The sequence below is a fragment of the Topomyia yanbarensis genome, chromosome 3 (genome assembly GCF_030247195.1).
Source record: "Topomyia yanbarensis strain Yona2022 chromosome 3, ASM3024719v1, whole genome shotgun sequence".
NCBI lineage: Eukaryota > Metazoa > Arthropoda > Insecta > Diptera > Culicidae > Topomyia > Topomyia yanbarensis.
The window spans coordinates 33,729,846-33,742,908 of NC_080672.1; the positions used below are offsets into that span (position 1 = coordinate 33,729,846).

The 13,063-nt window shown below is 35.0% G+C and overlaps 1 protein-coding gene across 11 annotated transcripts in view; it reads right to left on the minus strand.

Moving 5' to 3' along the window:
• Positions 1 to 3,686: 3,686 nt before the first annotated feature.
• LOC131692737 (sodium-dependent neutral amino acid transporter B(0)AT3) overlaps positions 3,687 to 13,063 on the minus strand; it is a 95,491-nt gene continuing 86,114 nt past the window's right edge. For all 11 annotated transcript variants that reach the window (XM_058979964.1, XM_058979962.1, XM_058979960.1 and 8 more), the window contains one exon: positions 3,687 to 11,392. In XM_058979964.1, coding sequence (XP_058835947.1) covers positions 11,120 to 11,392 — 273 coding nt within the window. In that variant the 3' untranslated portion in view covers positions 3,687 to 11,119. The remainder of the gene's footprint in view (positions 11,393 to 13,063) is intronic.

Genomic DNA, 13,063 nt, shown 5'->3' on the forward strand with positions numbered 1-13,063 from the left:
CAATCTTTTTCTTGGAATACCACGGCATTGCAATATATTTGCAGGTAATTTATTTCAAAATAAATTAGATGCCCTATAACCGAAGATATATGAATTTTACTAAACGTACTTTCATTTTCGGATTCAACACACGATTTTACATTGAAAATGGCCACCAGCTTACTGAGTTTAGAAATGCTGTGAAATTAAGAAAGTTATCAAATTCATAAAATGAGGAAAATGATTATTATCAATCAAATTATTAAAATAAACAAATCAAATTTGTTCAGCGAAAAATTGGACAATATTGAAAAGTTATAAAATTAATAGAATTAATTAAATTGTTTCAATCTAACAAATTGGATGAAGTTAATAAAACAAATACTGAGCAGAAGAAAATATAAAATGAATAAACTGAATAAAATATATGAATTGTAAAAAAGTTGAAATAATAAAATGAGTAAAATAAATTAAATAAATTGAATGAATAAAATGAATAAAAAAAAATTAAAGGAATTTAATAAAATTTATTAAATAAATAAAATAAATCTAATGAATTACACGGATTTAATCATGCTCAACTTTTTTTCTAGTCCATACTTTGTTCCAAAACTGTTTTTCCTTAAAAATGTTGAAGTAAAGAAATACGAAAAGTCTGTTTTGATCCAGATTCCTAGTAACAATTGAGGTTTTGTGGTAGTTTTATAGCCACTCATAAAACTTATATTGCACTTGTAGCATGCTATGAAACTTCAATTGTTACTTGAGATAAGTGCTTCTATAGCAGTTTTGGAAGCCGCTCAATTTTTATTTTCAATCCTCAATACCAGAGTTAAAAATAATCGAAGTTCTCTTTTGACGGCTGAAAATGAACCTGATGCGATTCGCGGTGAATGGAAAAAATATCCATGTTATTCATTCAGTTGAATATTGTACAATATATTCATTTCACTAATTATCGCTTACATTGTGCAAAGGCCTACTTTGATGCGTTTGATTCGTTTCTGCGTTTCAGCTGCGTCACTGAATATTAAAAAGAATGCGGTTGAACATGATCAATTTTCATTTAATGAATTTGAATATTTCTAACTCTGCTCAATACACATCCCCTAAAAAGTTTTTAATAATCCAGTTGGTCGGAAAAGGTAGTCGATTACGGTCTAAATTGATAATATTTATAAGTTTTCAAAAACATTTTAAGAAAACGAAGATATTTTATACCTGAAAATGTCTCTGACAGCACTGCTTCAGTGGAATCCAATCAGAACAATTGCAGTAACTTCAACTCCACGGATAATTCTTGTAACTGTTAGCGCTCAAATAAAAGGTAATAGTCATGGGCATGCAGGGGTAATAAATTCGGGAGGGGTCTGAAGTTTCGATTTTAAAATGAACATTGTGCAATTCGTAATACGTAACAACCTTATTTAATGAATATCAGTTTTGTTGGACAAATTTGGTTTGGAATGATTTTTAGATTGAAACTAATTTGAAATTTTTCAACAAGTAAAAAAAAATCGGTGGGAGTCCGAACCCCCAAGGCTGGATCCGCCGCTTTTTTCGCGTTACAAATTTTGGTCTCTAAAAATGGAGACAATGCATAAAACATTTTAATAAAAGTTAGAGATGTTGCCAACAAAAACTGAAAACGCCCCCAACTAGTCCCGGTCTCCCCTATTTGTTAGAAAAAGGAACACCTAAGGAAGGTCAGTGTTGTCAAAATTTTTTATTAGTCCAGCAAAAGGTAGATTCTCCGGCAGAATTATTGGAATACTTGGGTTGTTGATGTCAGCCCCCTGACAATTCTATACCATCATATGGAGTTTGACAGCGACCTACATATATGGGGCGTTATAGCTATAAAACCCCAAACGAAGAATTATGTTCGGCACTATACACGATATTCAAGCATTCCACATGACGTTTTGCATCTTGTGGGATGATTTAACACCATATTATTCAAAAAACAACATTTAGCAACTAATTACAGCTTTTAATCATTCGATTCAAAATTAATGTTTTGATTTTCATAACAGTGATGCTGGCTGTACAGAGACGTCGCCCTTGACAGGGGACTGGTTGATGTACCAGGAAGTGCTGGAAACCAGCCCCCTGGCAACCCTATACCATCATATGGAGTTTGACAGCGACCTACATATATGGGGCGTTATAGCTATAAAGCCCCAAACAAAGAATTATGTTCGGCACTATGCTCGATATTCAAGCATTCCACCGACGTTTTGCATCTTGTGGGATGATTTAATATCATATCATTCAGAAAATCGACATTTTGTAACTAAATACAGCTTCTAATCATTCGGTTCAAAATCAATGTTTTGCCTTTCATGGCAGTGATGCTGGCTGTACAGAGACGTCGTCCTTGACAGGGGGCTGCTGGAAACTCCTCCGAAGCTATTCGAGTACTTTCTCGAGCTGTTATTTTTTGGAGGTTTTTGAAGGGACACTTTCTAACCTATACAAGCAAATTTAGTTGAGTACATGCTTCTCCTCTTTGTATTGTTTCTAAGCACAGCAAAAGATGTCCCTTCTGGGCATAAGATTACTTGCATTCGTTAGTAGACGCGAGAGTAAAGAGATTTATAGTGGCCAGTAGCGCAACTCTGTTGAGTGTTTTTACAAAAAATCACACAGAGAGTACCTGAAAGGAACGCTTTAGTTTCTTCTCATACTGTTGTACGCGGGGCATGCTAAAAAATTATATTGACTTTTCCCATAGTAGAGACACTTTTCAGCATCCCTTCCAAATGAATCATCCCCATGATACCCGCTGCATTTTCAACAACAAACTTGATTGCTGCCTGTCTGTTTTCAATTAACACATTACTTCACGATTCCTTTTTTAAGCGCAACTCAAATTGAGTTTTCCGGTCGGAAAATATTAAATTTTCCATGAAAAAATATTTTTGTACAGTTGTAGTACTCCGATATTGAAGAAAATTTGAGACAATTTTCCGCAATTTATGCACTTTCAAAATATATAATTATTATTACTTGAGTAATAGGAGTTTCTCTTAATGCCGACTGTGAGTTGACATATGACTACACGAAACTGTATCTCGATTAAAAAATATTAAAAAAATATATTTTGAACACTGTGTTCCTTTCTGGTTCGATTTCTGAAAACTAGAATAATCAAATCGGCCATGGCGTCATTGTGGAACCCCATACGTTTCATATGATCCAAGAGTATTTAGAATCGTTCAGAAAATTTGGATTTTTTGGGCGAACTGAATTTAGAAAGAAATAGTGATTCTTGAACATGGGTGTTTCACCCATCTCGCTTTATAACACTGCTTTTTGTTTCAATTTTTACCGTACCTTGATTGACACCAGTGTAGTGAAGTGCACTGAAACTGCACCGTTTTTGCACTTTGTAGCAGAAGTGCAGAAAACTGGGTATGTTCCATTGGCACTTCTGCTAGAAAGTGCAAAACCAGTGCAATCCACTACACCGGTGTCAATCAATCGAAAATCCCATATGAATATGTCTCATATGTCAGCAAATAGAACTTTTACTCGAACGGGACTTTGTAAGCTAGGAGTCGTTTAGTGTGTTCACAAGTAGCCTTGTACCGTAGTCAAGTAGGATGGTTCTGAAGAGACGAAATCGAAGCGCAAACTGTTTAACTTATTATGCAGCATATTCTTGTAACGAATTTCGGACAGTTTATAGGCAGTAAATCACATTGTTTCTTCTCCTTAACAATCTATATTTCTCAGTTGTCAATTTGAATTAATCCCTTAGTATGTATTATATTTCTTTTGTTTACATTTCCATCGCGTCCATTCCATCTGCTGGCAATCGCAATTTACATTGCAACTATAGTTATTTGCAATTAGTCTAAACGTAGTAAGAACAATTACAGCATCTGTTTGCAGAAAACCTTGTCAGTTTAGCTCTAATTACGTTGTGTATGGCTGCTGACTCCTTGGCAACAGTTTTGCTATTGTGAAGTATTGTTTTACAACCACCATACAGCTAAACTTAGCGGCATAGCAGTTGAAACTGCTTGATTTGAGTAAACATGCTGCTAGGGTTTATGTACGGTTGAAAATGATTTATAATAATTCAATTTTGAACAAAAAAATTGATTAGTTTTAGAGGAACATAAAAGGGTCTAGTATAACAATGTAATATTGTGTGTGCTCTTTGCTTTACGAAACCAGGTCATTAAATCTAGCATTATCTTTCAGATAAAGTTGCTTTTTTTCAAATAGACTACTAGACTAGTTTAAGATTCATCAAAGATCGTCAACATGGTAAGCTTTGCTGGGTTTAGCCCTAAACGATTGTTTTGATTTGGTTTTTTTTCCTAATGAGCTGGTTACGTGCTTATGTTATGATGGGTAGATTTTACAGTAGCATACTTTTTTTGGCTCCAAATTTTACACACGTTTTCTAAATCACGCCATACTATATTTTCTCTAGAGAAAAAACAAGTCAAATTTCAGGAAACTCAGTTTCAAGCCTCTAAGGTGCTATTATATAATAACATTTTTACTTTTCACCCGAAGGCAAAATTTGTAATTTTTCAAAAATTCTCCTAAGCCACAGTAAGTTCCTTTTTTAAGCTTATGTTTTATTTTCTCTAATTTTGTTTCGATTTCAGGATTTTTTTCTTACCGTGTTGTCCAAGTATTCCACAATTTTGTAAAGGTTCAACCAAAGCTTTGTAAGGACACTGGGGAAATAATTTCTTGTAAATCAGGAACAATGATTTAGGTTCGGAACATGAACGTTTTTTTCTGTAAATGCTGAGCCGGTTATCCACAACAATTTTATTGCGTTTAAAACTCTGTATCGAAGCAATTGACGTATGGAATTAGTTCTTGCTATCTATTTCTATATTAAATCTGGTTTGGTTATCTTAGTGTTATTTGAGTTTTGCCTGATTACTTTGGAGTGATTCTTTTTTAGTTTGCATTTATCGGTTGTGGGTTGAATTGCTTTCACTTGGGTAACAGTACTGTTTCGAGCATTTGTAGTATGAGATGGTGCCAACTTTTAGCAAACCAATGAACAACAGAAACATAAAAAATGGAAGGTTTGTTTTTACCTTTAACGTATAACTATTGTTTATGTGCCCTTACAATCATAACCTTTTCGTCAACATTGCATACTTTTTAATAGAATCGCACACAAAGAATTTAACGCAAGCCCGTGGATTCCGAGCATAGTGTCAAATTCGATTAATTTTTTGGAACAGAAATTGCTTTTAAGTGTATAGTTTTAAACACAAATGTGTGTCAGTTTAACCAACAACACAATCAACTTTTTAATCTGATTAAATCAAGGGAAAAGGAATGGGTTCCATAACACATTTTTAGACCTTAGATCATATTCTTTGTGCATTTCAATCTTTCCGGTTCCAGTCCATTTCTTCACCCTCAATGAAAGCTTCCGAATATCTTACATTTTTCTACATGAACAATACTTTCAAGTTTTCTTTGCTTGAAGTTTCAAGAATATTTTTTTTTAAATTGGATTATAGAGGTTTTAACCTTATGGTCATTCGCCTCTTTTCGGGTTAGAAAAATTTCTAACCCTATGTGCAGGGTTGGAAATCGAACCCAGGTGAGCTGCGTACAAGGCAATCGATTTACCAACTACGCTATGCCCGTCCTCAAGATTATTTTAAATTTAGGAACACGAGAGTGTTTATTGTAAAAACTGGTGGAATTCCCTTTTATGTCAGTTTAAAAAAATAAGGGGAAAACGAACAGTAAATATCTATATTCACTGAATGTTTCTAGAAGTGTGATTGGAAAAAATACAAAAGATCATTTACGATAAAAGGTCAGAAGTCAGTTCCGATGATCTTTATTTTAATTTTTTCCCGAATGTTGTTTTAAATCTGTTACGTGATGACAAAAACACGCATCCAATTTCATTTCTTGTCGATCGGTTTATCCCAAAGATAAATTGTGAATGTAAGATAAATTCCGGTCGGAATTCCTAGGGCAATAGCTTCCTGTGGTGGATGATGTGCAAGTTTAGGACATTCTTGACATCATTTTTTTCTTTCCATCGAAAATGTCTGATTGTAATATGATCCTGGTCTAGCAATAAGGATAGCTACAGTGGGATGAGCATTTTCCCCAGCACACTAACGGTCAATTTATTCACTTGGTCGGAAATCGGTTTCCGGTGAAAATCACTTGTTTTACACCAAAGTCGTTGTTTATGTTTAAAGGGCGCCGACAGTGAAGCCAAAGCTACCTATAGAACATGGCATAAAAATGCATAACTTCACTTTTCTGACAGTTGAGAAAGCTTGTTTACTTGGACTTAGAAATTATTCAATTCTTACCAGTACAAGAAACTTGGTTCGAATTGCTTTTAAATTCTAACAACATGTAAACAAGCTCGCCGAACTGTCATTTTTTCGAGCATTTTTACTTAGATGACGTCAGATTGCAATGTTCCATCGTGCAAAGTAAACAAACATTTTTTTTCGGACAACATACAAAAAAAGTATTGATCATGATTTATTACTAATAGACCACAAACAAGTTTGTTGCTGCTAATCGAATCATAAAATATGGTTTTGTTGATTGAAAGAAATATTTCCTATTTTACCACACCGACTCTAAACGATACTTAGGCTGTGAACGATTTGGCGATTTTTTTAACTTTTAGTTAAAATTTCACAGTTCGAAAGTTAGTTTCTCTCGAATAGTAAAATTTATCCGAGAGAGCGAACCACTTCTAAAGTTAACATTTGGATAGTTATTTAGAATTGACAGCTGCAGAGATGCCAGATACTTTTTTCAAATGTCTGCAATGATAATTTAAGTCTGGGAAGAACAAAAAGTGTTAGGAAAGCTAGTGTAACCAAAAGCCTTTATATTCAAAAATCTGTAAATATCTGCAATGAAACTAAAAAATCTGCAAATATCTGCGTCATCGAAAAAATCTGCAGCTAAATTAAAAAGTCTGCGAATTTGCAGACATGTCTGCAAATCTGGCATCTCTGGACAGCTGTGATGACCACATGTTGGTAGAGGTATGAACATTTGTCGATATTTTAAAATCAGTTTTTTTCCTTATTACATTAAGTATGACAGACATAGCCTCGAAATATCATGAAATAACCCAAACAAATCTTGACACAACACGCTATCGATTCCATCTTTATCCCTTCATTTTGTTTTGAAAAACATTGACAACTTATACTGCCCATGATCGCATATCAGTCCCATAAAGATAGGAAATCCCATAGAAAATGGGACAAATATGCGATCATGGGCAGTATATAAGGTACAGAAAATGTTTTCACCTTTTTATTCTGCACCATGCGCAACATTTCAGCTATCGAGCTGTCAAATTTTACTATCGCTCTGTCAATTTTGACCATGCTCCAGAGTAGGGTTATTTTGCAAATAACTTTCGAAGTGTCAGATTTTAACCAAAAGTTAAAAATTTCACCAAATGGTACACAGCCCTAGCAGGTGGATTTATTAGGTTTGATAACTGCTAGTTGAAAGTAACTCAATATTATAGTGGATATCAGCTGTCACTGTTTGCAATAAGTATCATATAAAGAACAAAATACCTGCAAATTTGTGAAATACTTGCCGTCACTTTAACAAAAAATTGTAATAACGAGAAGGCGTCAACGATGCATCTTTATTCGTTGTGTTTCTTCTACAAACGAATAAGTCACAATGAGAAGGTGGCCATGATGCTTTCATAAATTGTTGCGCTATATTCCAATTGCATATTGTTAGGCGTAATCGAAAATTGCGTCATTTGCCTGGAGTGCTCTATATAATTATATAGCGTAATTCATTTCTGATTTTATTTGAGGGTGCGTTGAATATATAATCGCAAAATTGAAAACTTTCCTGTGAATCTAGACGCGCCGGTGAAATTTAAGTACAGAAGAGCAAAATATTTGCTTTCAAATGTACAATATTAGCTTTCCAAAATAACATCGTATTATTCCTACACCGAAAATTTTCAAAAAATAATTGAACTCGATTTAAAACTAGGTGGTTAAATTAATTAGCAAAAAACAGCGTACGTTCTCATGACTTGGTGCAAATAGACTCCGCTTTGGAGCGTTTTTGGCGATGAAACTGTAGAAAATATGTACACTGTAGTTGGATTATTACACCTGATTTGGTTTTATTATTAGTTGTAAACATTTTTTCACAACATAATATGTTGCTTGGGTAGTGTTGATAGAAATAATATTCTGGCAAAATATTTGAATCGACTAAACAAGACACTATATTCATTTTATTATACTCTTTTGAGACAAGATACAATAAATTACATAAAGTACTGTAAGCCGCTAAACAGTATTTTTTTAATTTAATCCACATGAATTTATTGTGTAACTCGGTTAAAGCCGCTCAAAGTTACAGCAAAAACTGTGGAAATAAAAAAGTTGTCATCATTTTATACAGTGTTGCACATTCCTCTCTACAATACACAGATTCCAGTTTACACCAAGATGAAGAGAACGAAAGGCGAGAACATTTGACGCTTTTGAGTGTATTAGTTTTATACTTTCTAAATTAAGCATGGCGTCCGGGGTACTTGAAGTAAACATAAACATCCGAACGAGCAACCTGATTCTTTGGCGCACGATGGAAAGTGAGAAAAGGCCGAGCTTTACCACGGATCCACAGATTCAAGGTAAAGTGTCCCCTCGTTACCTCGAAAATACCGATTAAAGTAATTATGACCGAGCCAAAACAAAACTTATGGCAACGGAAAGGCCTTCATATCCTCTTGTTTTTTTTCGGCTTCATCGAAGAAAAATAACAACCGCACTCACACATAGAAAAAAAAAATGTGCACACCTGTATCCGTCTTGAGTTTACACTACAGACCAGGGATGTCAGGTAAACAGATTAGAAAAATAACCTGGCATCTCTGCGACAGGATTTTTACCACCCCCTGTCAAGGACGACGTCTCTGTACAGCCAGCATCACTGCCATGAAAGCCAAAACAATGATTTCTCGACAAACATATGATTACGGCCTAAAAGCCAACTGTCACAATCCACTTTGAATGGAAATTCCGGACAAACCGTTACACGCCAATCACAGATGTTGGTAGTTAACGAAAGATAAAAGTTTTCTCTTTCATAAACTGTTTGAACTGTGTTCGACTAGTAACGGTTTGTCTGGAATTTCCATTCAAAGTGGATTTTGACAGTTGGCTTTTAGGCCGTAATCATGTGTTTGTCGAGATTTTGAACCGAATGATTAGAAGCTGTATTTTGTTGCAACATATCGATTTTCTGAATGATATGATATTAAATCATCCCACAAGATGATGGTATAGGGTTGCCAGGGTGCTGATTTTTACACGCAAACTTGCGGAAACAAAAACAGTAAAACTAGCAACCATAAATGCACCCTGGAATCACAAAAGAGAGCATAAGCTTTACATGGGCTTCCCTCGTGCTTGTTTAGCTGCACCTTTTTTCGCTAGACTGCGCGTAAAGTCCCAACAAACAATTTAGCTGTATATTGGCAGCTTATTCTCTCGGATCAAAGGCTTGTTCAGCTATCGTTATTTGTAGGGGCGTCTCTCGTGTAGAACAAAACTAGTTGTGTAAAAATCAGTTTTTGCTTTTTTTCAAGTGAAGAAATTGACCGTAACTGGAGTCAAGCTGCATCATAGAAGCTATTTCGAGAAACTCTGTATGAATATATTACTTGTGTGTATGTGAGAATGAGTGTAATACTTTATCTTCATGCGTACCGCTTATGGTACTACATAGTAATAATAGGGCATAGTTTTATGTATTTTTCCCTTCTTCTTTTAAGGTACTCTTGGAGGAGTGATATTTTTCTTCTTCCACTTCAGTGTGCAATTATATATACTTGTTCTGCTTGTTTTTTTTCCTGGGATTTTTCGTAACTCTTAAAACATTAACTTACACGCTAATCATTTTTTCCTCATTAAGTATAGTATTGATCACAATTTTTATTGTTTTCCATCTTTTCCTTGTGTCAGTAATTGTATCGTAATAACGAAAGAATTCAATTTCATAACTAAGGAAGGAACCTTTATGTACAACTGTTGGTTTTGCTCGTTCTTGTAGTTGTGCATTTGAAATTTGTTAAGTGTTATTTGACAAGCAATTTCTGTTAATCAATGAGAATCATTTCAAATTTTTACAGTTATATTCTTGAACTGAACTCCAAACTTTTGACAAATACGATTCAAATGAACAGTCTACGATGGCTATTGATATTTTTGCATTTCTATTGTTACTGAAAATCTCTTTCCCTTTAACTCCAGCTCGCTTCTGTCATAAGTTGCTTCCTGTCTATACTAAATACTGAAATACTTTTTGTTCTCTCCCGTTTGATTTTCATTTCGTAACCTTAAACATCAAATTGGCTGCTCGGTAGTTTCTTTTTTTTATTCAATTGTTCGCTATTAGCTACTTATAAGTTATATCACTTAATAAAATACTCCGACCGAGTCAATATATTCAAACCGAGTGGGCTGCTCTTCCAGTATAACTAATGAAACTTTCGTTAAAAATAAACTAGCCTGTTACTTGTTTGCTGTTGTTTCTGTTGTACAAGACTACTTTTTATATGCTTTGAATAATATCAAATTGTTGCTTATTGTTTTCGTTTAAAGTCGTTAAAATCATAGATTTTCTTCTTTGAGGCTAATTTTGACGATCGATAACGATGAAATACAGCGATAATCTGGGTGGATACGGTAACTAAATGTAAAATCATATACTCTCTTAGAGTAAAACCAGTTTGATGGCCGGTTCAGAGTCATCGGTATCTGGCTACATCTGGCACAGTAATAACGTCGGTTTGTTTAACTTATTCTAAAGTTACGTCGAATAGGGTTTGTTGTTTGGTTTTTCATCTCAATACTAAACTATGTATCATATTTATACGATATATACAAACAACTGCTACCGAATTGTTAAAAACGACAAAATTAAATGAAAACATAATAATCTCTTAAATAAAAGTATAACTTTGTACATACACAAAAACTTATTAGCAACTAACATGTAACTAGGAAATAGCTGAACTTGGCTGTCTAAGTACTTTTTGCTTTGCATATTTTTTATTCCACGCTGCTGGAAACTCATTATAGTCGAAGCTGCGGCATTATGCCTAGAAATCCACGACTTCCATGCTGAACGGTTTCTTCCGTGTCGGGCTGGCCGCCAACGGGTTGGCCGTTAGGTGGTGCTGATTTTTAAAATGAAATGTTTGCTGAGCGTTGGTGGAGTTGGTGGTAATCTTATTTCCCCCTGTGCTCGAATTGCCGGAATGCTTCGCCAGCATTTTGCCAATGGTTGGCGGTTCGTCCTCGTCGTCGCTGTCACTACGTACGTTCACCGGTCCACCCAGCGCGGGCCCGCTGAAATCATCGTCGTCATCATCCTGTGGGTAGAAATTTGGAATGCGTTATTGGGGGCTAGATTCCGGAAATAGTTTTGATTGGACGTGCATTTTTTTAACAGAACGTAGATACGTATAATTTGTAAGCTGCGTAAGAGATCACATTAGGTAGTGATTTTTAATACGATTAGAATACAACTTGAACTGTTCAACTGAAAAATAACTGATTTACTTTAGAAAAATAACACTCTTAATAGTTTACGAGTTCATAAAAAAAGGTCACAATGGTAGTACATCTCGTACAGACCGCGGCCTGAGATTCATGTTATATGTTTGTTGTGGTGATCATTTGAAAGAAAACGGATGAGAAATAAAAACAGGATGGAAAACTACACCATGCCAAATCGGGATTAACTGAAAGCAACACGTTTTTATTTTTAACTTCCTATATCAAGCGGTCCTATTGGGGTTCGCAGAACATGTAGTTTTTTTGATAATTTTGGTCTGCAGACTGACATAGTTTCGATTGAAATCTGAACCTAAGAAACCCAACATTTAACGTTCAAACTGCGAGGACCTGACATAATAGCACAGGTGTGATTCTTATTGAAAGCGTTTGCCGAGATAAATATGTTCGGGGATTATTTTCTTATAGTTGTTTATCCCCCGATTATGGTTAGTGTATTCATTCTCCAAATAGTGTATATGGTTCCCTCCACGGAACTAATTGAGGAAAAGGTACAAGCGCGTAATGTACCTTCACAGACTTGCGATTGATTATATAGCATTTGGTGGTAGTATTTCACGGAATCGCTCAGTGGAAAAATCTGTGAAAAGTTTAAAGTTTAAAGTCATTAGGAGCAGGCTTGATATCGTACGAAAAGTAATCTGCAGCTTTAGGCAAAGTTACTGCGAATCGCTCGAGTCTATCAACATGTCTCATAGCAAAGAAAGACATATCTCTAGTTCTCGTGGTAAAGCGATTATTTTTTGTGTATCTGTTTGAAATACTCAAAATGTTACGCTTGAACCAAATTGCCAGGAATAATGCAGCTCTTAATTTATGTTTAAAATAATACAACCAAAAATATTTCCGATTTACATAGGTTTATTTGAGATATGAATGAAGAAACTACTAAGAAATTTGCTCAATTGTAACTATTATTCGGGATTTTTTTGAAAACATGTATTTTGCCTTGATATGTTATAACAGTATTAGGAAGCAATTTTCAGTCTATTTCCGACCTCGAAAGGCAACTCAGCGTGCTTTCGGTTTTTGCCCAAGACAGCATGCAAACGAAGCAAACAAAAAAAAACTTTTATCTCGCGTGCATAGTCTGAAACTGCAAAAAAACACAGAAAACCATTACTTTTACTCTTGCTTTGGTAATCTATCGAGATGAGTGAGTCTTCAGGGTCGGTGGATGACGTGGTTAGTACTATCCACTCAAAAATAACCCATTCGAAAGTTTGGAACAAATCAAAACCTCAGTTCGGTTTCTCATCTCGCTCAGTTCGGACGCTAGAAATCGTTCCGGTGCTATTTGCAAAGGTAAAAATTGATTCCTGCTACCTAATGTGTGAAACGTGAACAAACAATGAGTGACAATACAAATCAAGAGTATGTCCCGTTGCGGGCAAACTGTATTGTTGTAGACTTCTCGAAATGTCTGGTAAGACCATCAATTCGTGAGGTGGAGCAAATGTTGAAAG